The 24,485-nt window shown below is 37.2% G+C and overlaps 2 protein-coding genes, 1 long non-coding RNA gene and 1 other non-coding gene across 6 annotated transcripts; 2 read left to right on the top strand and 2 right to left on the bottom strand.

Annotated features, from left to right (window-relative positions):
* Positions 1-1,551: 1,551 nt before the first annotated feature.
* LOC111486757 lies at positions 1,552-1,747 on the bottom strand. Its single transcript, XR_002718938.1, has one exon. It is a non-coding gene; the product is annotated as a U2 spliceosomal RNA (small nuclear RNA).
* Positions 1,748-4,235: 2,488 nt separating this feature from the next.
* LOC111486184 (classical arabinogalactan protein 9) lies at positions 4,236-5,086 on the top strand. Of its 2 annotated transcripts, none has more exons than XM_023133217.1 (2): positions 4,236-4,656; positions 4,846-4,927. In XM_023133217.1, exons 1-2 carry the CDS (start codon positions 4,258-4,260, stop codon positions 4,855-4,857), a joined length of 411 nt encoding a protein of 136 aa, XP_022988985.1. In that variant the 5' UTR covers positions 4,236-4,257; the 3' UTR covers positions 4,858-4,927. The 2 variants fall into 2 exon arrangements, with proteins under 2 accessions (XP_022988985.1, XP_022988984.1); XM_023133216.1 differs by having other exon boundaries at positions 4,237-4,656; positions 4,867-5,086.
* Positions 5,087-13,409: 8,323 nt separating this feature from the next.
* On the top strand, positions 13,410-14,973 carry LOC111486219. The gene is made up of 2 exons (XR_002718819.1): positions 13,410-13,625; positions 14,587-14,973. It is a non-coding gene; the product is annotated as an uncharacterized LOC111486219 (long non-coding RNA).
* Positions 14,974-17,674: 2,701 nt separating this feature from the next.
* Positions 17,675-23,081, bottom strand: LOC111486037. Of its 2 annotated transcripts, XR_002718794.1 has the most exons (7): positions 22,769-23,081; positions 21,995-22,200; positions 21,375-21,666; positions 20,516-20,623; positions 19,100-19,344; positions 18,130-18,342; positions 17,675-17,912 (listed from the first exon to the last, which is right to left on the bottom strand). XR_002718794.1 is itself a non-coding variant. In XM_023133037.1 (6 exons), exons 1-6 carry the CDS (start codon positions 22,994-22,996, stop codon positions 18,210-18,212), a joined length of 1,212 nt encoding a protein of 403 aa, XP_022988805.1. In that variant the 5' UTR covers positions 22,997-23,081; the 3' UTR covers positions 17,956-18,209. The 2 variants fall into 2 exon arrangements, 1 of the variants encoding a protein (XP_022988805.1); XM_023133037.1 differs by lacking the exon at positions 17,675-17,912 and having other exon boundaries at positions 17,956-18,342.
* Between the last annotated feature and the right edge of the window lie 1,404 nt (positions 23,082-24,485).

Below are 24,485 nucleotides of genomic sequence, written 5' to 3'. Positions count from 1 at the left end.
GGGGGGGGGGGGGGGGGGGGGGGGGGGGGGGGGGGGGGGGGGGGGGGGGGGGGGGGGGGGGGGGGGGGGGGGGGGGGGGGGGGGGGGGGGGGGGTATGTCTTATACTGGTAGAGTAAGTTATGCTCAGGTGACCTTTCTTTAAAGTTAGTTAGTATAGGTCACCATCAATAATAGTCGAAAATAGTCGAAGCCCACCTCCACCTCTAGCAGATATTGTCTTCTTTGGGCTTTTCATTTTAGGTTTTAAAAACGTGTTTTTTAGGGAGAGATTTTCATACCTTTATAAAGAATGCTTCGTCCTCCTCCCCAACCGATGTGGGATCTCACAATCCACCCCCTTCGAGGGGCGAGTGTCCTTGCTGGCACTCGTCTCCCTCTCCAATCAATGTCGTTCTCTTCTCCAATCAATGTGGGATCTCACAATCCACTCTCTTTTGGGGTCCAACATTCTTAATACAAATATTGTTCTCTTTGGGCTTTCTTTTTTGGGTTTTCAAAATGCAAAGAGAAAGATTTTCATATCCTTGTAAAAAATATTTTGTTCTCCCTAAAAGATGTGGGATTTCACACCGTCTCACCGGTCATAACCAACCATCTTGCAATTCATCAATATGTGATGTGAGAGATTTGAACTTCCCTCCTTTTTCCGGAGGGTATGTTTTATGCCGGTAGAGCCTTTCTTAAGTCTATTTTTAAAAATAATTAGTTTAGTATGGTGACCTCCTCACAAGTCAGTTCGTTAGAAGACATGATGAAGGAGTTCGTTAGAAGACATGGTGGTTACTAATTTGAAGGGAGGACTCTTTGTGAGACCAAAATCCCACATTGGCTAATAGTGCAAATTCCCATATGCCTAAAACAAACCCACAAAGACTCCTCCATTAGAGAATTGGCTACCAAGTCACATATTTTGAAGTATTTGTTTTCAGAACTTTTTTCTAAAAGAAATTTTTGTTCCCCAAAGTACTGAATAACTCAGGAGTACTCCTCCATCATCTCGTCCTCCCGTTTTTATCTAACCTCTTCTATTGGATGGTCTTTCCTCATCCTTTAGGACTTCACCTATCTGCAAGGACTTGTAGCCTATCACGTGGGTCGGGTCAGTCATATAGTTATGAAACATAAACACATGGAATATATTATACACAACGGAAGAGGGATGCTGGTAGGGTCAATCGATATGTCACCGGATCCAATCTCGATATAGAATCTTAAATCTTATAACATCATTCAATCGATATGTCACCGGATCCAGATCCAATCTCGATATAGAATCTTAAATCTTATAACATCATTCATCGGTGCCTGGTGCCACCTTCAAAAATATCTTATCGCTTACCACTCTAGATTGCATCCTTATCCTTGTCCTCATTAGTGACTTAGTAACAACACTTTTTTTAAACTAACTCAATTCTTCATTTCTAAGACTGGTTGTAACAACCTCGATCCAACAAGTCTCCGAACCTCCTTTCTTCCATGGCCTCCTACCCCTGAACGAAATTAAACAGGAACGGATTTAAAAAGATGAAACAACACTTGGACTGGGCTTAGAGGGGTGCGCCAGGCCCATGCTATAGTGCAACGCAAGGGCGACGCTCGAAGGCCCAGGTAGCAAGCTACCTTGGTGGGCCTTCCCCCATAAAAAATTAATTTAATATCATGTGGGCCGATGGCCCACGTATCAGATATTAAACTGATAAGAACAGATACTACACTTGATCTTAGCCAAAAGGCCGAGAAAGGTATGAAGTCTTCAGGCAATCCAAGGGCATTTTATATTGACATTTGGTGCAGTCTTTACGCCGCATTTCCGATGTGGGACGTTCATTTTTGGAGCCTCTCTACCTCCTGGTTAATATGTGAACAACCTTTTTTTATTTTTATTTTAAATTTTTGTATTTTAAATATTAGAAATCCACAATATTTTTACCATCTCTGTTATGTTAACCTTGAATTCGGTATCAAATTGGAAAAATAACAACATATTAAAAAAAAAAAAATGTTGTAAAAGTTTATCATGAATTTTACAAGACCACAGGCATATTGGTCAAGTTTTGTGCTTTGATCAGATCGGTGCGTGCTTGCTTGTAGGTGCATATAGAGGCGCATACTGGTTGAGATAGGAAAGTCGTTCTCGTTCTTGTCTTTGTTTCTTCCTTTTATTTTATTCTTCGTTCTGCGAAATTTTTTATTTATTTTTGTGCGTTAGAGTGGGATCCTGTTCTCGTCTCTGCCTCTTATTTCATTCTTCATCTCTGTGAAATTTCTCGTATATTTTCGTGGGGATAGGGTGGGATCCTGTTCTCGTCTCTGCCTCTTGTTTCATTCTTCATCCCTGCGAAATTTCTCATTTATTTTCGTGGGTATAGTCTGGGATCCCGTTCTCGTCTCTGCCTCTTATTTCATTTTTCATCCCTGCGAAATTTCTTGTTTATTTTCGTGGGAATAGGCTGGGATCCTGTCCTCGTCTCTGCCTCTTATTTCATTCTTCATCCCTGCGAAATTTCTCGTTTATTTTCGTGGGGTTAGGGTGGGATCCTTGCAAGGAATTTGTAGGGATTGAGTTTTCAAAATTCGTTTCTATTACAATGAGGGTAGAGGCGTGAAAGGGTCGTGAGGAGGAGAGATCGTTAATTGCCATAGAAGGGTCTCCACACAAATTTTACTTTTTCTTCAAAAGTGTATGAATTTTCAATGACATGTTTTTGTTTGTTTGTGCGTAAACATGTATTTAGTAATAACTTAGTCGGTATAGCCTTTTAAAAAGTCGAGTCATTACAAATAATCTATTTTTTTTATTCTTTCTTACGATTATTTTGTAGCAATTGTTTTTCTTATCAAAATAAACATGATATTGTAATTTAAATTAATTATTTTATAAAAAATTGAGATTAAATAACTAAAATAACAATAGCATGCATATTTTGATTATTATATTTAAGTTGTAATAATTTAGTATTAATTACTTTAACCTGCCTTTTAACTCTAAAACTAAATTACCACGGTGGCCGGTAATTAGTTACTAATCATAATTAAATGTGTTTGGTTTGTTTTCACAGCAAATTATTATCTTAACAAAGAATTTAATTATACGAACTATATATATCTTTCACCGGTCACCGTCATCGACCTTCAGCCAATCAGGCCATGACACCTTCCTAAGATTCACCAAACTCTCCATCCTACCTTTGCGTGTGATCCAAATTTGCCTCAAAAGGGTTTTCCCCATGAATAGCACCCACTCTTGATAGTAATGATTGTGAACTAAGATTGTATTAAAAGTGAAGTTTTCCTTTTCTTTTATATATAAACAATCAAAACCCCTCGCGTGTGAGATTACATATCGGTTCAAAAGAGAAACGAAACATTTTACAAGCGGTAGATTTTGGCTGTTACAATCATGATAAAGCTTTTCGTTTTACACTGTAACGGCTCAAGCCTATTGCTAACAGATATTGTTCTCTTTGGGCTTTCCCACGTCTAGAATGGTTTCCACACACTTATAATGGGTGTTTTGTTTTTTCCTCAACCAATGTGGGATATCAAAATCCAGCCCCCTTCAGGGCCCAACGTCCTCGCTGACACTCGTTGCTTTCTCCAATCAATGTGGGGTCCCTACCAAATCCACCCCCCTTCGGGTCCAGCGTCCTTGCTGGCACACCGTCTCGTGTCTACCCTCTTTCGGGGAATAGTCACATCGCTGACACATCGTCTAGTGTCTGGCTCTGATACCATTTGTAACGGCCCAAGTCCACCGCTAGTAGATAGCCTCTTCGTTGCCACATTGTCCTGTGTCTGGCTCTGATACCATTTGTAACGCCCCAAGCCCACCGCTAGCAGACATTGTCTGCTTTGGACTTTTCCGAATCTGCTAGAAAAAAGTTTTCATACTCTTATAAAGTATGTTTCAATTTCCACATTCTTAAAAATGATGTTTTATTCTTTTCCCTAACTAACCTGGGATATCACATCCCACCTTCAAGATATCTTAAACAAGACTGACAAATTTTACGATTTACTATTTTAAATAATTAGCTCATAATTAGGAGTGTTCTTGAGTAATTTGTCCTGCCACGTTGCTCTCCCACAATCCATGTTGGTCCAAATTTCATTGTCTGTGGGCCCACCGACAGCACAGGTTCCTCAGATGAGTTTGGTGGCGGGGAGGTCAGCCCTTAAATTATTTCTTACGTTAAATTTCCTTAAATTCTCTATTTATTCTCTTTCTTCTTTCATTTCCTCTTCAGAAAACAACAATGATGGATCCTCAAGCTTTGTTGTGTTTCACTTTCATCTACATTGTCTTCGCCGGCGCCGGAGCTCAGTCCCCTTCCACTCCTCCCACCGCCACTCCTCCGCCTGTTTCATCTCCCCCTCCAGCCACTCCTCCGCCTGTTTCATCTCCCCCTCCAGCCACTCCCCCTCCTGTCTCACCTCCTCCTCCGGCATCTCCTCCTCCAGCTACTCCGCCTCCAGCAACCCCACCACCTGCGCCGTTGGCATCCCCACCAGCAGCAGTCCCGGCTCCTGCACCCAGTAAGAAGAAGTCAAAGGCAGCTTCATCACCATCGCCACTGTCGAGTCCACCCGCACCATCAGCTGAGGCCCCAGTACCCACCAGCTCCGATTCTCCCACCCCATCTCAAAACGACAATGTAAGTAACTTACAAAATTATAATTTTTAGTTTGAACACGACTCTCCACAATAGTATAATATTGTCTATTTTGAGCATAAGCTCTCACAGCCTCGTACCAATGTACCAATGAATAGAGTATTCTTTGATTATAAACTCAAGGATCATTCAGTAAACCAACGCGCCTTTAAAATGAGTGAGTATTAATGGAAGGGTGATTGATAATTGCAGAGCGGAGCAGTGGAGACGATGGTGGGGAGGATGGTGATGCTTGGAATGGGATATGTATTTATGATGGTGTTAGGGTGAGGAGTGGACATTGTTGATATGTGTTTTGGTTGTGCAGAGCCCCCATTTTTGGTGTCTGTGTTCCCTTGGGCTGCTCTATATTTCATTTCATTTTTACTATTATTTGCCCCTTTCTTTTGTTTGGGACTTTATTTTCTTTTAATTTACTACCCTTTGGTCTCTCTCTCTCTATATATAAATACCCATTTGCTTGGATTCTTTTGTGGCAAAGAAACTAGAATCTTAGACTAAATCAAACAAATACTTTGCATGAAAAAAATAAAGTTCTTGATGGAAATAAGATATTTTCAAGAACTGAACGGTGGGAGGGTGACCAAAATCCTATTTTGTTTAGAGTGGATATATAAGTTGGAAGAAACAACGGGAAGTTCGTGGATATATAAGTTGGAAGAGCAATATCTCTATTGATATAACACATTTTAAATGAAGCCAAAAGCAAAGTCATGAGACTTGCATCTAAAGTTGTCATCGGAAAAGCGATCAGAAGTTCAAGCTTTTTGGAATTTGGTAGATCTCCCATTTTAGACATCTACAAGCCACAAGGCACACCTGCAGTGAGCAGCTTTTTCGACTCTGCGGCTCGAATCGACTCGGCTGGTCGTTTCAATGCAGTATTTCACATATGTCAGTTGAATTATTATTAAATTGTGAAATACTAATGGAAGGTAACGAACAATCTAATAGAAAACGAACTCCGGTGATGTTTGAAGTAGCTTTTGAGGAACGGGAGCTAACGTATATTAATTTAGGGAGAACGCTAGCTAAGATCAACTAAGTGACCTTACTATAGATTAGATACTTGTTTGTTGTATGACGACATGTGCCAGTAGCACTGACACATGTCCTGTATGCTTTATAATTATGACGTATGATGTATGAGTTATATGATGATTTATGATGATGCTTTATGATGTACTTGGCGATGTATGATGATGATGCATGCCGATGACGTGTTATGATGGTTATGATGTATTTGACGATGTATGATGATGGTGTATGACAATGACGAAGCATGATCATAATTCCTTAAATGATGACGCTGCTTCCATATTAAGTTAAGATGCATATTATGAATGACATTGCATTATGTCGAGAAATTGACCTAGGACACAACCCTAAAAAAGATTAATGATGATGTTAAGATGGATAGTTAACGCACATGTATGACTAATAGGATGAAACTAGGGTTGTGACAAAAAGACGTTTCAAAGAAAAGAAAATTAGAGGGACCTTATGCATTTTTGTATGTACACAAGCATCGAAACACTTCCCTTTTTCATGATGATGAGTACGGACGCGTACGCTATGATGATGATAGTGATCATGTTGAGCATGACACTCAGGGGTCTGCTGACCTCCGACGTCGCTACGAACAGCTAGCTCAACGATGATGGGTATAGATGGGGTGCGAACCGTCTGGAGATTCAAACTCGCACGTGTGGGTCGTGTGCAGAGAAGTGTTACACATCCAAGTTAGTCTGGAATGGAGACCACCCCTATGTTGATTTAATGATAGGTCCCTAGAGGATTGTGGCATGTATTTGCATTTTCACGGCCCATATAGTGGGGTCACTTATTGAGTATTCTTTAAAATACTTAGGCCGTATGTTACATCATTTTTTAGGTAAAGGCAAGAAGGTCATGTACGGTTGACGATGATATCACAAAGTAGAGACCATGATATGTGCATAGTATAGAAATATATTTAAATTCCTAGACTTAGATTAGAATGGGTTGTTTTGCATTTCATATTTTTCAATTATTTCATTATCATTTTTAATTTCATTTTTGAACTAGGTGTTAAACACGTAAGACCATGGGGTGTTTTCAATGATTGAATTTTGTTTTATCTCGAAATTTATTACTTAAATGATGACGTTTTAAGAGTTAGATTTAGCATATGAGCTTAGACTAAGATGACAATAGCGACTTTAGGTAGCTGAAATCTAGGGTCGTTACTACAGTCACCGAAAAACGTGTGAGAATTCCAGCAAGAGGTCCGAATTCTCGCACCCATCTCGGTCTCACACCCCTCCGATGCTCTCGCTTTGCCAAGACAACCCACACCCTTCTGCCATACACTCTTAGACGCCTTGCAAGGAGGAAAGACAGAAAAACAATAGAGAGAGAGATAGATCCAAAAACGCTACGACGAGACGAAACCCATAGATCCGATGTCGAAACAAACCTACCCACGCTGTGAAAGGAATCATCGAGGACTGTACACACGAAGAAGGTAAGCTTTCACGCCTTAACAACGTGATTTGTTGTTGGAAAATAGAGTTCAAGTTTTGGATTGGTTGGCCCTCACGGATCTGTGTTTTAGGTGCTTACCATCCATAAAACTACGTTGCAGGTGAAGAGGAAGGAGAAAGGACGAAGAACCGAAGGAAAACAGCGAGAAATGAACGTTGAAACGACGTTTCAGAGGAGAGAGAAACCCATCGAGAAATTGTGAGAAGTCGAGTGAGGAAGATAAGATCCAACGGATATGGAATTGTGAAAAACTAATGAAAATCGATGAACGGCCTAATAGGAAACGACAATCGGCGATAGTTTGGAGAATTTTCGAGGAACAGGAGCTAACGTACTCAAATTAGGGACAACGTCGACTAAGGCCAACCAAGTAAGTGATCCTACCATCGTTTGGTTATAATTGTGTGTTGCATGATGACACGGGCTCGTGACTTCGCACGTGTCATAGGTCTGTATATGCAAGCTGTTATGAAATGATATGTAAATGTTATGTGAATTGATTGTTATGCTGTATTTGATGAATTGATATGTTTTACAATATGTTGACGAAATGCTCGAGATTGTTATGTGACTATTATGATATATGATACGATATCTGCACGATATGAATTGTTAGGTTTTAAAACATGAAAAATTATGATATGATTGATATGTAACATAAATGATATGTTATGATTGACATGTAAAACGACGTACTAATATGAAATACAACTTCAACATACGCATGTAAATTATGATAAATGATATGAGAAACGATATGAAAATTATATGTTTGGAGGTTTTAGCAAACATTCTCAGTAACGATGTTGAGGAGCGTAAGGACAAAATGACTCTTGCCGCCATCTACCAAGCAGTTCGGGAGGACGTCCTTCTCAAATTGGACTACAATTCAATTTGGTTCAACATACATCCGGATATTTTATTAAATTTAAAGAAAATGTATATTTTAATATATTAGATATTAAATATATTTTTTAAAATTTGAAAAATATTTCTCTGTCTTTAAAAATATTTCCAATGTTGTGGGTTAATTTTAGGACGTATGATTTGGTCTAAAGTTAGTGTAAGCGGACCGAGGATTTTGTTGTTACTAGGAACCATTCAATGTAAGATACGTTCCAGTTTTTAAACTATTAGAGATGTGTGTTAGGATCGCACATCAATGCACACAATGAACATAAAAAATAGGAGAGAGAAAATGCAAGGAGGAATATTGACTAAATGTTTATATTAATGATTTTAAGTGTATAATAAAAGAGAATATAAAGAATTGCGAAGTACATTTTCAAAACATTGGGTAATGAGGTATATATATATATGCTTCAATTTACTATGTACAGTTCTACTGATATAACTATCTACTATATACATCTATTTACTATCATGTATAATTCTACCGATATAACCATCTACTATATACGTCTATTTACTATCATGTACAGTTCTACCGATATAACCATCTACTATATACGTCTATTTACTATCATGTACAGTTCTACCGATATAACCATCTATTATATTCGTCTATTTACTATCATGTACAGTTCTACCGATATAACCATCTACTATATACGTCTATTTACTATCATGTACAGTTCTACAGATATAACCATCTACTATATACATCTATTTACTATCATGTACAGTTCTACCGATATAACCATCTACTATATACATCTATTTACTATCATGTACAGTTCTACCGATATAACCATCTACTATATACATCTATTTACTATCATGTACAGTTCTACCGATATAACCATCTACTATATACATCTATTTATTATCATGTACAATTCTACCGATATAACCATCTACTATATACATATATTTATTAGAGATAGTTTGGTCGAGATATAACTTTTTTTTTTTTTAATGGTTGTTTACTATTTATGAACATTTACTTTCATTTATAGTTTTACTATTTATAACAATTGTATAACAATTGAAATTATAGTTAGTCTATTATTTATGAACATTTACTTTCATTTAACATACGTAGCTATAAATAAGCCTGAGACTAACCTAAAAATTCTCGAGACATATCGAACCCAATTGAATAAACTAAAAATAAGCAACATATGTGATTTGTTTTTTAATGATAAACTGGGTTCTAACTGTATGATACTTTGACCACTTGTATAAACAATTTTCTTGCATGGCTTCTTGCTTAATTTTTCTAGATAGTCTATCATCCATATCATCTTCTTTCAACAACTTCAATTATTGTCATGTGTCATGTACTCAGCCTTACTAGATGAAAGAACAAGACAATTCTGAAGTCTAGATTATCCAACTCATCTCATCATCCATGACTTACTTCTGTTGTATCTTTCGACTATATGGCATCATCAAAAGATTCTTGTTCCCTTTCATCAGTCAACAACATATACTGTAATGAAGGTACAACATATCTGGTACTCTGATAGTTTTTGATGATCTTTTCAACATATACTCAAGTGTCACTTGTTCCACCTATGGATCCTAAACAACAGTCTCAGAAGTTTCATGAGTATCTGCTATAACATCACTAGGTGAATTTTTTCGCAACTCGACCTCGACCTCAACTCCCACTTGCTTTACTGTCTCAAAACCTTTCTTCTCTTTGTTCTTGTACAAGACATTTTCATCAAAATTTACATCACAATGTCTCAGGAGTTTTCTGTTCTTATCATCCCAAAACTTGTACCCGAACATGTCAGAATTGTAGCCTATGAAGTAGCACTTCAGAGCCTTTGTTTCAAGCTTGTCACTCTTCTCTAGATCAACACGAACATACACAGTGTAGCCAAAAGTTCTCAAGTGAGAATACTTTAGTTCTTTTCTTGTTCATACCTCTTCTGGCAACTTGACCTCAAAGGGTTCTAACAACCCTCTATTGATCAAGTAGGATGATGTATTTACAACATCGTCTCAAAATGTCTTTGGTAGTCTAGAATGAATCATCATACTCTTTGCTCGCTCATTTAATGTTTTGTTCATCTTTTCAGCAACATCATTTTATCTTACTTTATTGGGAACTATCTTTGTCAATCTAATTCTCTTAGTTGCACAAAATGCTTTAAATTCTAACTTATCATACTCTCCTCCATTGTTGAACTTCAAGATTTTGATCTTCAAGCCGGTCTGATTTTCAACTTCAACTTTCCACTTCTTGAAGGTGGCAAACAGATCTAACTTGTGTTTCAGAAAATAAACTTATGCCTTCCTGCTGAAATCATTTATGAAGGTGATGTAGAACTTGATCCACCAAGTGATGGAACTAAAGATGGTCCCCAAATGTCTGTATTACCATTTTCAATCGCACTTTTTTCGATTCTCTAACAACCTTTGTGAAGCTAACTTGTTTCTATTTGAGCATAACGCAGCTGTCACAAAGACCAATTTCTACAAACTTTATGCGTTCTAAACTCCTTTTGCAACCAGCATCTTCATTCCTTTGACGATCATATGTTCATTTCTATTATGCCATAGACTTGAATATGAATCACTCTTAGCAACAACATACATGTTTTATACACCTGCAACGGAGTATAAGGTTCCAAATTTTGTGTCACATGCTACCACCATAACACCATTCACAATCTTCCAAGAACTATTCTCAAACTCTACTGCATGTGCTATTCAACTAACCAATAGAGATTAAGTTCTTTTTGAGACCATAAAAATATTTGATATTCTTTAATGTCCATTGATTTTCGGCTTGAGTTTGTATGTTGGCATCCCTCTTCCCTTCAATATTAAAGATTTTTTCTTTTGTCGACAGATATACTTTTATGAAATTTTTTTAGTTAAAATTTCGAAACAATTCCGTACTTGGAGACGAATGAAACGATACACCTGAATCCAAAATCTAAGATTCAGTCGGGCTATCCACACTAGGGATTAAAGCATCTTCAATATCTTCTGCTGAATATATAGAATCATCATCATCTACAGATTTGTGATTTTGTTTCTTTTTCTATTTTCTACAATCGGTTCGAAATGGCTATTTTTGTCCACAATTCTAACATGTTACATTTGGTCGAGATTTTCTCCGATTCTTTGATTTTGATCGGACATTTTGTTTGGACCTTTTGATTTATTTCTTCCCCTTCGATCAACATTGAGAGCGTTTCCTGATGAATCCTTAATTTCTCGTTTGCGAATACTTTCGCTAAGAACTAGATCTCAAATTTTATCGAACTTTAGTTTCTCAGATCTCTGAGAACTGTTGATCATAGTAACTACAGTATCCTAAGACTTGGGTAAGAATGACATCAAAACCAGTGCTTTAATTTCATCTTCGAAATTAATTTTCACTGAGCTTGATTGACTTAAATCATATCAAATTTATATATATGATCTGCAACATATCCATCTTCATACATTTGTAGATTGAATAATCACCGCATCAAATACACCTTATTCATAACCGACTTTCGTACATATTCGACAACACCTTCAATAGATTTGATGTTGTCTTCTCCTAAATGATGCTGAACACCAAGTTTCTTGACAGCATTAATCAGATCAACCCTAGGGTCTGTCGATCCTTGAACTTTCACTGCTCCGTAGTCATGGTATCCGGCTTCACCTCTGACAAAAGTTCGTGAAAATCTTTCTGGTACAGATAATTTTCAATCTACATCTTCAAGAAACCAAAATCAGATCCATCAAACTTCTCAATTCCAATATTTGAGTTTTCCATCTTCACAGATCGTGGTGAATCTCGCCTAGCTCTGATACCAGTTGTTAGGATTTCACAACAGCAATACACTCAATTTTGATGAACACAAAGAATAGGAGAGAGAAAATGCAAGGAACAAGATTGACTAGAAGTTTATATTGATTACTTCAACTGTGTATAATAAGAGAGAATACAAAAAGTACATTTTCAAAGCATTGTCTAATAAGGTATGTATATGATTCAGTTTACTACTATATATAACTATCTACTAGATATAGTACCGTTTTTACTAGTTATATGACAATTTACTTTATATGTCATTTACCATATATATATAACTTTACTATGTATAACCATTGAATAAGGTATAAATAAGCAGCAAACTCCATAACCTAATAATGTAGGCATGTGATTGTTATGTGATTTATGTGTTTGATGTGCATCACCAAATGCTTTTACAGTTATACGATCTCTTGCATGCTTTGAATGAAATGGTCTTTGTTAAATAAATTTGTGACAATTATATGTCAAGTATATGAATTAGTTGTAACTCCAAAGATATAGACTAGTTGTCCCACATTTTTGTTTTTGGTCATAGGTTGGTTGGGGCAAGGTTTCAATTTTACATACCACCATCTAGGTGGTCATGTTTTGCATATGGTCTCAAGTTGGTTGATCAGTGCTTCCCGGTCTAGATAGAGGTACATGTTGGTTATCCTATCTCAAGCAAGGTTACAAGATGGTTGACCCCTTTTTTAACGGTTTTAGGTTCCTTGATTAACTTTCAAGTAAGGGCGTGCAATAGTTGTGACGAGGAGAGACGGTTTGTTGTCATGGGAGACAGGTCTCATTTTAACTCCACTTCCACTTGTTTTTATCCTTTACTAACTATCGTATTGTTCCAAACTGAATCTAAAACGAATCAAATCGGAAATAAAGGAACAAAACAAACGTTCATAGACCCTTTATAGACCAAAATAAACGTTCTGAAAGTACATGTGTGAGAGTTCTACATTGGTTGAGGAGAAGAACGAAACACTCTTTATAAGGGTGTGGAAACCTTTCTCTAGCCGATGCGTTTTAAAGTCTTGAGATGAAGCTCGAAAGGGAAAAGCCAAAGAAGACAATATCTACTAACTGTGGGTATCGAAACAAAAAATAATATCCAAACCTAATTTTCTTTGTTTGATTCTTTTATTTCCATTCTTCCACAACAAGTTTTGTTTTTGCAGATTAACCCTCAAAGAAAAGAATATTACCTAAGAAAAGAGAGAGTTTGGGGAAAATAGTGTAAATAATAAGAGAAAGAGAGCGTGTTGGAGGGTCCATCCTGACTCCTCACCGACAGAGCGCATAGATCCCCTCTCTTCTCACCCACCCATTACAGCTGTTCTCTCTGTCTTTACATTAATTTTTCTTACCCCACCCACATTTAAAAAAAAAACAAAATAAAATATTATTTATTTTTTAATCAATAATAATTAAACCAACTCATCAAACATGATAGTAAAATAACATTCCTCCAATTTCAATATTTTCAACCTTATTTAGTTTAAAATTTTAAATGGATCCACGCTCAGCTCAGTGTTCTTGCTTAAAAACACTGAGTGTGTGAGAAGTGAGTGTAGTGTCTGAGAATTGGTTCGTGGTGTTGGAAGGAAGAAGATGAGAGGTCAGATCTTGATTGTGGGTTGCTTCTTCTGTTTTCTTCTCTTAAGTGCTTCGTTCATGGAAACCGCCATGGCCGCCGCAGGTACTTTCTCTCTCTAACTCTTCCATCTTCCATTTTCTCTCCTTCAATCTAAGCTTCCAAATTCATGCCTGTTTTTTTACTCAAATGTATGCTATTTACCTTAATATAATGCACTCAATCTCCAAAAATGGAAAGAAAAAAAAAAACACTCGGTTCTTTTTCTCACGTCGGGTTGTGAGGAGAACGAAATGTTAGGAATCACGACTCTTCATAATGGTATGATACTGTCCACTTTGACGGGTTGGAGGAGAACGAAATGTTAGGAATCACAACTCTCCACAATGATATGATACTGTTCACTTTGAACATGAACTCTCATGACTTTTTTTTAGCTTCACCAGAAGGCCGCATACCAATGTTCTCACTTATAAACTCATGATCTTCTACTAAATTAACTAACGTGGGACTCGCTCCCAATAATCCCCAACACGAAACACTCTTTGTAAGGGTGTGAAAACCTCTCCCTAGTAAACACGTTTTAAAAATGTTGAGAGGAAGACGGAGAAAAAAAACCCAAAAAGACAATATGTGTTAGCTGTTTATTAAATTTCTATCATTCAAAAAATTTGATTACACGAAAAATGAAATTAATCTTAGCTTGAACTTTGAGTTTAGTTATGAACTTATTTAACATGGGTTAGTTTAAATTTATTATTAATTTTAAAATATATACTTTTATGAAGTTGATTACTTATTAATAAAAGTTGTTTAACTTACAAAATTTACTATCGTAACAATTAGGTTAGATCTAAAAAAAATGTTTGGACAGAACTCACGAACATCTGTTAAAACTTTTTTATGAGTTTAATGGGCACATCGAAACTTATAAAAAATAAAAAAAAGAATGAGTTCAAATTATGTTAGCTAGAGTTATTGAAAATGAAACAAATAAAAAGTTGAATTATAAGAGTAAAATTGACTCGAGTGATGATACATGGAATGTGTTGGGGTCGGGGCAAAGATGTGTGCACGAGACCGTGCAGGAAGAGGTGCTCGCATGCGAAGCTGAAGCGTAAGTGCATGAAGTTTTGCAGAATATGTTGCGGTAAATGCAAGTGTGTGCCGGGGGCTTATGGGAAGCGCCACTGCCCTTGCTATAGCCATGTGCACACCCTTAGGGGCAGGGCCAAGTGCCCTTGATTTTAAGGCCATTGTGGCATTGTCTCCTTAAAACCAACCTTCCAAGAGACCAAATAATTTTGTGTTTGAATATGAGTATTAAAGGTTGAGAGTTTGTGAGTGAAGTTTGGTTGGTTTGATAAACATTGTGTATTTATGGTATGTAACTAAGAAATGTAATGCTGTTTGGGCTTTTATTCAATAAGAATCATAAGAATGTTTTTTTTTTTTTTTTCGGTCTCTTTCGAGTTTCTTTAAATCACTCTTTGTTGTGGGGTTGTCACGAATTGGCCGGCCTTCAGGGAAGTTCAAGGATTTTTTTCTTTGCGGAGGTTTCACATCACATTAGTCATTCCATTCCTTCTGGATAACCTAAAACGTGTAATCTGGCAACTGCAATACAGAGTCATCAATCACTACCTGCTTGTTGTCCTCAAAAGCTCTTTGACACTTTTTCATCAGTGAAATGCCATGATCGGTTCGTACGCCCTTTAGTTTAGGAGATTTTGGAGTTGAGCAACCCTCTTCGAGTAACTTACCATGAATCTTCTTTATCTCCTTCTCCTCACACGAACATCGTAGGGAGATAAGGACTAAGACAACTGAAGTAGAAACGAACGATTTCAGTACCAAATTCATGAGTTTCTTATAAAAATTTGTGTCACTAACTGTTCGACGTATAATGGACTTGCATTTTTTCTAAAGACCTATTTTTCTCGTTGCCTTATGCATGACATGACTCTTAAGTGCAGAAACATTTATCTAAAATTATGTCAAACAATGTTATTGACTTAAATGTTCTTAGTAAAACCTTTAAAACAACACAAGGCAAAATAGGAAAGTGGAAATAAATAACGTACCATTTGAAATGAATAGGAAAAATAAATCACCTTAGCGCTGGTTTCATGGCCTTCGTCGTGACGTCGTCATTGGTACAAAGATGTCTTACCTTTATGTACGTGATTTGAGTATTTTAAGAAATACTCAATAAGTAATTCTATTATTGGGGTCGAAAAATGTAAACACATACAAAATGGTGGGACCTATCATTTAAAAACATCATGGCATGGCATTAGGTTGTTTGCCTTAGGTAGCTTTTCAATCCAAGTAAGATTGGATGTGTAGTATTTTTCTACAACCGGTCCACGCATGCGAACATGGGCCCACCTGATAGGCTCGCACACCCTTCTAGGCTTGGCTCATTGGGTTAACACTTGCTAATGAACGGTGTCAGACACCACGGAGGGAAAGAGCCTGCTTAACATTATGGCGAACATAAATGTCACGAGTCGTAATATACTCTTTCGTATTCATCATAACGATGAAATATCCCGATGCACATGACACACAAATATGTATGAAGTCCCCATAAATTAAAATCATGGCATAATTTATGATGCAAGTCAAACTTCCATTCATCTGTAACATATTGAAGTAGGTGAATTATGCGTGTATAATCTATGTCAATTCTTTCATACCTAGCGTAGTTTTCATGGCATGATCTATGGAGGTTTATGCATTATAAAATTGCAATATCATAATATTTTATACAACATAGAATAGTCACATTATAACTTGGCTTATATACATGACATAATTTACATAGCGTAGGATATCATTGATACATATGACACGTGCAGGAGCCACGGAGCACGTGTCATTATACATTATTCCATTCATCCAACTAAATCAACAGTAGAGCTACTTACATAGTAGAGTTACTAAATATTTCTAAAGTTCAGTAGAGTCACTTACATGGTCGATCTAAGTCAAAGTCGTTAAATATTTCCAAAGCTCGATTTTGTTCCTCAAAGTTGGTTTCAACCTAGTGCAACCCACGATATCATATTAAAATATAATAGTAAACTTAACTTACCTAAAATATTAAATAATTCCAATTTGTAGCTCAAAAAAATTTAAATTGAGGAAGGATCATGCAGACCTAAATGCCAACAATAAGGTCAAAACAGCTTTCAAAGGGTTGTAACCATAGGAATAGATACCAAAGTGTGCAACCCAAGCTAAATAAGTCGTCAAGCCGACCAATGGAGTCGTTGAGTCAACTGTGAGTCGAGGGCAGGAAGAATGGCTCGATTGAGCTGAAGGTGAACTGAGGTTTGGGGGATGGCTTGGTACGCGCACGCCACACGTGTAAGCTCGGCTAAGTAACGCTGGTCGAGCGCTCGAATTTTTGGGTCGAGGTGTGGATTCCAAAACACGTCTTATTGGGCTACGGTGTTCGCTGGGTTAGGCCAAATGTGAGCGTTTAGGCTGGAAAAATGTTAGGCGTGAGGTTGTGCATAGGATGGGTATTAATGTTGACCGGGCTTGAAGTCTTACTCGACTTCGCTTCTTACCCGTGAACGTCTTCTTCTTTGCCCGACTTTCACTTCCAGATCCATCTGATTTCCACCTCCTTACGTTCTCCGACACTTTTCAACGGCAGTCAGCGTAATCCCCGTCCACCATTCTCTCCTCCGTTATCCCTCTTGCTGCTTACGACAGCAAGGGCTTAAAAACAAACATGGAAATATGAGAGAAAGTAGGAATCATCTCCAAACGTCTATCGAAATTTCTATGAAGTTTCTTCACAAGAATTGCTCATTGGCCTTAGGAGAACCATCTTGGGTGGAATCACTCAATTCCGTCAAGAATTAAGGAAGAACGAAAGGTGTAATTTTCAAATTCTTGAATTTTGGTTTCCTTCAAATTCAAGAGTTTTTCTTGAGAATAAGTTATGAATTTTTAGTAGGTTCATATTTTGGACTCTCCCAAGAAAGTCAGAGTTGAATTGGATTGGAAAGTTGAATTTCGATGAATGTCAACAAGTTAAAAAAATGAGATTAATAAACTTAAAATACCTCTTATCTTTTTCTAGGTAAGTTTGTTTCTTTATGCGGCAAGAAAATGCCCCTGACTCGAGAACAAATCAAGGGCTATAAGATTGACACACTGAAACATGATATCTGATAAGCAAATCTTTACTGGATACATAAATTCGACTTTGGGTCTAACTCAAGACAAAACAACATTAAGAAACGTACGATCTTAGGATTGCTTCGATTCCTTGACGCTATGTGGGAGAACTCAACCAAGCAATCCTGCTACGGCCCCCTATTGTTTGATCCAATATTGATCGGGGACGAGCCCCGACTTGCATCGTGAAGACTGGAATAATGAACTTAGATAAAAACTTCTAATAGAGTAATGCACTTAAATAAAACCCTTTAATCAATTAGACTTCTACTAGAATTGACAATAAAGATTTGTATTTGTACAATGTTTTGGTGTGGCGTGCCAAACAAATAAAGAAAGAAAAGGAAAACAAAATCTATATTCACTAGGGAAAATAACCAACAGAAAGAAAGGAAAAAAGAATAATCACCTTTACTTGAAAGCTGTATATATACTTCCAGAAGAAATCGAAGCCCCACCCACCCCTTCAGAACTCTGTCACTGTCGCCCTCAGCACTGTGAAGAAAAGTCATCACTGGTCACGCCACCTGAAGCATTTTCAACATTGCTTGAAAGGGAAAGAAGGTTCATCAGCTCCATCCTGTATTCCAGGCCTCTCATGTAATGCCCCAACAGCATACACCTTTAATAAAATTGGTGCAATATTAAGTTAATAGCAGAACCACACACAAACTCCATCCAGTTGAAGGAAGAAATAAATCAGCAGGATTTTCTAAATAATTAAAATAATTATGCAGAAAAGACCTTTTTCCAATAAAACAAACTGCATGGTCAGATTTTCTGTGAGATCTCACATCGGTTGGGGAGAACGAAATATTTTTTTTTTATAAGGGTGTGAAAACCTCTCCTTAGCAGACGCTTTTTAAAAACCTTGAGGGGAAGCCCGAAAGGGAAAGTCCAAAAAGAACAATATCTGATAGCAGTGGACTTGGGCTGACCAGGCGATGTGCCAGCAAGGAGGCTGAGCCCCGAAGGGGATGGACACGAGGCGGTGTGCCAGCGAGGAGGCTGAGCCCTGAAGGAGGTGGACACGGGCAATGTGCCAGCAAGGACGCTAGGCCCCCAATGGGAGTGGATGGGGGTCCCACATCGATTGGGAAAGGGAACGAGTGTCAGTTAGGACACTAGGCCTCGAAGGGGATGGATTGTGAAATCCCATATCAGTTAGGGAGGAGAACGAACCATTTTTTATAAGGGTGTGGAAACCTCTCCCTAGCATACACGTTTTAAAAACCTTGAGGAAAAACTCAAAAGGAAAAGTTCAAAGAGGACAGCTAGCAGTCGGCTGTTACATTTTCTAGCTAAATATTTTAAACATAGTGCACTATTGTACATAGCATGCACACAATGAAAAATAAGAACACGAGAAGTTGTCTAACCAGAAAAGCAGACGAGCCAGATAGTCTCGTGTTAATGTTAAGAGGGGCTGGAATTGGAGAGAAGTATTCTCAACGAGTTCTGCACAATCTTCATTACCAATATCTGTCGTGCCAGTTCCAATATTTTCTGATTGAGGAGGAACTTTGGAATGAATCTTTGGGGAAAGGGTTGCAAGAAGTCCGTGGACAACAGAATGTATGGCTTCTTTTAAATCAGGGGATGTAGGTTCAGAGAGCTCAGCCACCTGTTTATCATAAATAATTGAAGTAAGCCAAGGAAAAATCATAATAAAGCCAAACATAAACGTGATCCACAATCTCATGCATGCTCCTCGCCCCCTCCCAACAGGGTAGTGCAAATCAATAAATTGAACATGTTCCCTGTAACAGAGTTGCATCCACGTATTCACAAACTGTGTGTGTGTGTGTGTGTGTGGGTGGGTGGGTGGGTACATGTGAGAGCGAGTGGGTCTCTGAGGTCGGAAGAACCAGCGTAGATAAAAATACAAAGGCATACAATCTTGTAGAATTAAAATAATGAAACAATATATGCTTCAAAAATGTAAAAAGAGAAACAAAAATCATTCTGTGTTATTTAACCTGATAAGTTGCACTACGGGGTCCAACTGTTTAGCCAAAAGCCAAACCTCTTACCTATACACCCATGACACGAGTTAGAAGAAAATTGATAAGCATGGATGGAATGCAAACATTTCATCCTTGTTGAAGTCAATCAAGGAAGGAGCTCAAGGTTGGTAAACAACTTGGATTCTTGGATAAATCTAGAAGCTCAGACCAGAATAGTTTGAACTTCTACACGATTTATCCACTGATAAAATTTCAAATTTATAATGACCAATGGCCATGCTACAGAGACTATCAACAGAAGCAGCAGTATTTCTTAATGTTGAACAAGTTGAGGAAATAGGTTGATTAGATATCATGCCAATTATAACTTATGGTGGAAGAACCACAATAATTTATCGTCAATAGTCGGGTCGTACTAGACAGAAGACATTTTTTTTTTTTTTTTTCATATCTTGTTTTTTTCAATATTTTTCAACCTTTTTATATTTGAGAGGGAATTAAAAAACAATCTAACATTTGCTCCTTGTCATGCCATGCACTGCCTTGTATCAACCATTGTAAAAATATGCGGAATAAGAAAACATTTTCTTGCACATTCCTAATCCTTAACAAAATAAAAGAAGGATACAGCAAACTTCACATGAACAACCAAAAGCAAAATTTCAATAAACATATAAATAGCAAGCTACTTTGACAAATATGAAGGTGAGCCTATATTACAAAGTTCAGTAAATGTCTTCATAGTAGCTATGTGTGTACTGCAGACGTCATCTAGAAGATCTTAAATTGACAACCAGGGTTTTGACTGTTCTGTAAAAATCAACGCACCTTTTCTGGCTGTAATGATCGCAGATAGTCCAACAGATCATTTTTCTCCTCGCCAACAAACTGCTGCATCTGAAGAGCAGCACTTTTTCTCTTGACTTCATGGAGTTCCTTCAACAAATTAACACAGGGACGTAAGAAAGTTTATTAGAAAAGAACACAGAAGGTTCCTAGATGAACTAATGGGATGTTAGTCAATATATATATATATATATAAATGTATAAATGTTGGTCAATATATATATATATGTATAAATGTATATATACATACATATGTATATATATGCATATATGTATAAATGTATATATACATACATATGTATATATATGCATATATGTATACATGTACATATGTATACATGTACATATGTATACATGTACATATGTATACATGTACATATGTATACATGTACATATGTATATATGTATATATGTATATATGTATATATGTATATATGTATGTGTATATATTTCCTAGATGAACTAATGGGATATTGGTCAATATATATATATATATAGATACAACAAAGAGAACAGAGGTTAGAACAATAAGTCAAGAACCATGGTAGAAAGTAAAAATCTCTGATGAAAAGATCCTTCCATTTTCTCAGCAAAGTAAGTCAATTGCTGGACTGAGTTTTACACTCCAAGCCATGCAGGCTCCACTAGTTTTAACAGAATAATTGAATGTGCCAGTTGCAAATAGCCAAATAACTTTAGAGTTGTCACCATTACCCGATAATTAATATGATAAATTTGCCTAAAATCATTATCTAAAAACGGCGCATGATTATGATTAACCCATTTGGGGCTGGGCTTGTTAAATAAAGTAGAGGCTCCCCAAACTTACAAGGATATATACCTTTTTAATTGAAGATAATTGAAACTTTAAATGAAGAATATGCTGTTGAACTTCAGGAGAAGTTTCACCAATGCCTTGAATATTAAGGTTTTCACACGGTTCATCCAAAAATTCCTCGCATTTAGAAGAAACCTCATTTTCATCTAAAATGTTCTCCGAATTAGCACTGTCAAGCAACATTTCATGTAGATCAATTCTACAATCATCATTTGTTTGTTTGTCGTAATTTCCATCATCAAAGTCAAGATTTCTTTCAAGGCAGAGTCTATATTCAGCATTACGCAATGTGTACCTGAAATACCATCAGAAAAACAAAGAGAATTACCATCAAAATGTGCTAACATGTAGTAGGAATTAGAAAGGAGAAAGTAAATATCACATTCTTCATGGATGAATTGGTATCAGAAATGAAGACATTGATGACTCAACTCAACTCTATCAGTAGCCATCATGTGTTAAAATGATTTTTTTTTTTTTAAATCATATCATATGAAACGGTTAACGATGCTTAATTGTTACAACAAAAACATACAAATTTTCCTGTGAAAAAAGTTGGTCTTCTCTGTCTTCTCAAGGAATCTCAGAAATCATAAAGACACAAATTAGGGCAGTCAACTAACCCAGTCATTATTGAAGAAACTAATAACTTAGAAACTGGTTCCCATAAAGCCTCAACCAAAACTTGAAACTGGTCAGATGGAAGTAAGCCCAGCATGCCAGAGATAGTCCTTTTCATAGCATCCACAGTGGTCGGTGGAACATCTTTTTGAATTATGCTTACATCTAATGGCTCTATCTCTTGTATCAAAGATGAGAGAACTGATTTCTGAAAAATGAAAACACAAACTGTCAACTAAAGAATTTTATGCTGAAAACATAAAAAAATTCATCACATGCAACAAAAATTAGATCTAAAAAACTTTAGTAGCTTAAAAATTGTAGTGAAATCCCCTTATTTATTAAACAATACATCACATAGTAAAATAAGTAAGAACATATGTAGAGTTCGTGCTAACTGGTATGTAGGGCAAGAGTTGTACCCACACAACAGAAAAATTGAAGCCTAATCACATGAAGTAGCTTGATTTGACGATCACATGACAAATATTACGAAGTACCAGCACAGTTAATCATTCTACCAACACAGAACTAAATGCAAGCTAATTCAATAGGCAACTGAATCGAATCACAGAAAAACCAGAACTACTTTCTTCCACTTAATCCAATGGAAGAGAACTCAAACCAACTAAACAACAGAAAATTAAACAAACTACCGGTATGCAAAGAATCAATCTGTTCTCACGCTCTGTATTCAACGTGTTCCAATAGAATAAATCTAAATGAAAGCTAATTCCATAAGCAACAGAACAGAATCTTAGAAGAATCAATCTGACCTTGGATGAAAATGGCGGATTCGAGTGCTTGCCATGATCGAAGTCATCGGAGGAGGAGTCCAAAGAGGAGGAGACAGTTAGGGCTGAGAATCGGCAGGGGAATTTAGAGGAGGAACGAAGAAGAGGGAAGGAAAGCGAGGGTGGGGGAGAAGAAAATTGGCGAGGAGAGCGTGATGAGGAGGGTCGGAGTTGCAGAGGGAGCGAGAGAGAAGAGGTGAAGGTTGCCATCGGCAAGGAGAGCCACAACCTCAACCACTTCTCGGTCTCCCTCTTCTTCAACCTGCTGGCTACTTCCTGTGCACCATTTAACTGCAGCCACAATTAAGATGGAGAAATTTGATTGGAGAATTGTCTCTCTTCGGCTCGCCTTGCTGTCTCAACCGTTGAAATTATCCCTTTTTTTTAATTCGATAATTTGACAATAAATTAAGATAAGTATTAGATAGACACCCGATGGCTCTAGATTCGGATTCGACATGATCATGTTACCTACTACTCCTCGCTTCAAAAGTGAATAATGTAACAACCCTAATTTTCTATTAAATCAACGTTGTCAATACATACATAATGTATCTACAATGTGCGAAAAAATCATTTAAAACATTTTAAAATAAAGTCATGGACTTACAAGTTTATAATAAAGTCATTATAACAATGTTGCGAAAAATAATCAAATATGAATTAAAATAAAACAATGAAAATAAAGTATTTGCCCTTATCTAACCTAGGACTACGTTTAGTCACATGGTCGTCCCAGGAATGTAGTCTTCCATACAGGGTGTCTTACCTTTACCTGAAAAATAAGAATATCATGTTAGTTGAGTATTTTAAGAATACTCAGTATGTAACCCCATTATTAAAGTCGAAAAATGCATGTATAAGAAATCGTTGAGGGATCTAATTCTTTTATTAAAAAAAAATTCATGGGATTGGACTCTGTTTTCTGGTCCATGCTAGAATTGGATTTTGTATTTCTCTACACATGAACTCACCCGCCCGACTATCCACACCCCCTGAGTTAGCCCTTAAATTAGTGCACGCTCACGCTGTCGGAGCCACGAAGGAAAAGGAACCTGCATGAAATCATACAAACATAGATATCATAAAGTACGCATATATACCCATCATAATGAATAAGTATTATGATGCACGTGACAATGCATAAAATCGTCGTAGCTTTTGTTACGGCCCAAGTTCACCGCTAGTCGATATTGTCCTCTTTGGGATTTTTCTTTCGGGCTTCCCTTCAAGGTTTTCAAAACGCATCTGCTATGGGAGGTTTCCACCCACTTGTAAAGAATGTTTTGTTCTCCTCCCCAACCGATGCAGGATCTCATAATTCACCCCCTTCAGGTTCAGCGTCCTTGCTCGAACTCATTCTCTTCTCCAATTGATGGGGGGACCCCCAATCCACCCCCTTTTGTGGTCCAGCATCCTGGCTGGCACACCGTCTCATGTCCACCTTTTGTTGGGGCTCAACCTCATTGTGGCACATTGTGTTTGCCTCTGATACCATTTATAATGACTCAAGTCCACCGCTAGCAGATATTGTTCTCTTTGGTTTTTCCCTTTCGAGCTTCCCCTCAACATTTTTAAAATGCGCTTGCAAGGGACATGTTTTTACACCTTAATAAAGAATGTTTATGTAAGGCCCAATACACAAAATTTCTTTGTTGGTAGGATTGGAACCAACCTCTATGTGGACAGTAGGCTCGAT

This window comes from Cucurbita maxima, unplaced genomic scaffold (genome assembly GCF_002738345.1).
Source record: "Cucurbita maxima cultivar Rimu unplaced genomic scaffold, Cmax_1.0 Cma_Scf00011, whole genome shotgun sequence".
Classification (NCBI taxonomy): Eukaryota; Viridiplantae; Streptophyta; class Magnoliopsida; order Cucurbitales; family Cucurbitaceae; genus Cucurbita; species Cucurbita maxima.
Note: the sequence above shows the minus strand (reverse complement) of the source record. Positions and strands in the feature narration are given on the sequence as shown.

What these genes read in the sequence shown, in the direction of transcription:
- LOC111486184 (XM_023133216.1), top strand. Translation starts at nt 4,258, where the DNA reads ATGATGGATCCTCAAGCTTTGTTGTGTTTCACTTTCATCTACATTGTC. An exon ending in CCCCATCTCAAAACGACAAT is followed by an intron (nt 4,657 to 4,866) that starts GTAAGTAACTTA and finishes TGATAATTGCAG; the next exon opens with AGCGGAGCAGTGGAGACGAT.
- LOC111486037 (XM_023133037.1), bottom strand. Translation starts at nt 22,996, where the DNA reads ATGGCAACCTTCACCTCTTCTCTCTCGCTCCCTCTGCAACTCCGACCC. An exon ending in GTTTCTTCAATAATGACTGG is followed by an intron (nt 21,667 to 21,994) that starts GTTAGTTGACTG and finishes ATGGTATTTCAG; the next exon opens with GTACACATTGCGTAATGCTG. An exon ending in CTGGCTCGTCTGCTTTTCTG is followed by an intron (nt 18,343 to 19,099) that starts GTTAGACAACTT and finishes ATTTTATTAAAG; the next exon opens with GTGTATGCTGTTGGGGCATT.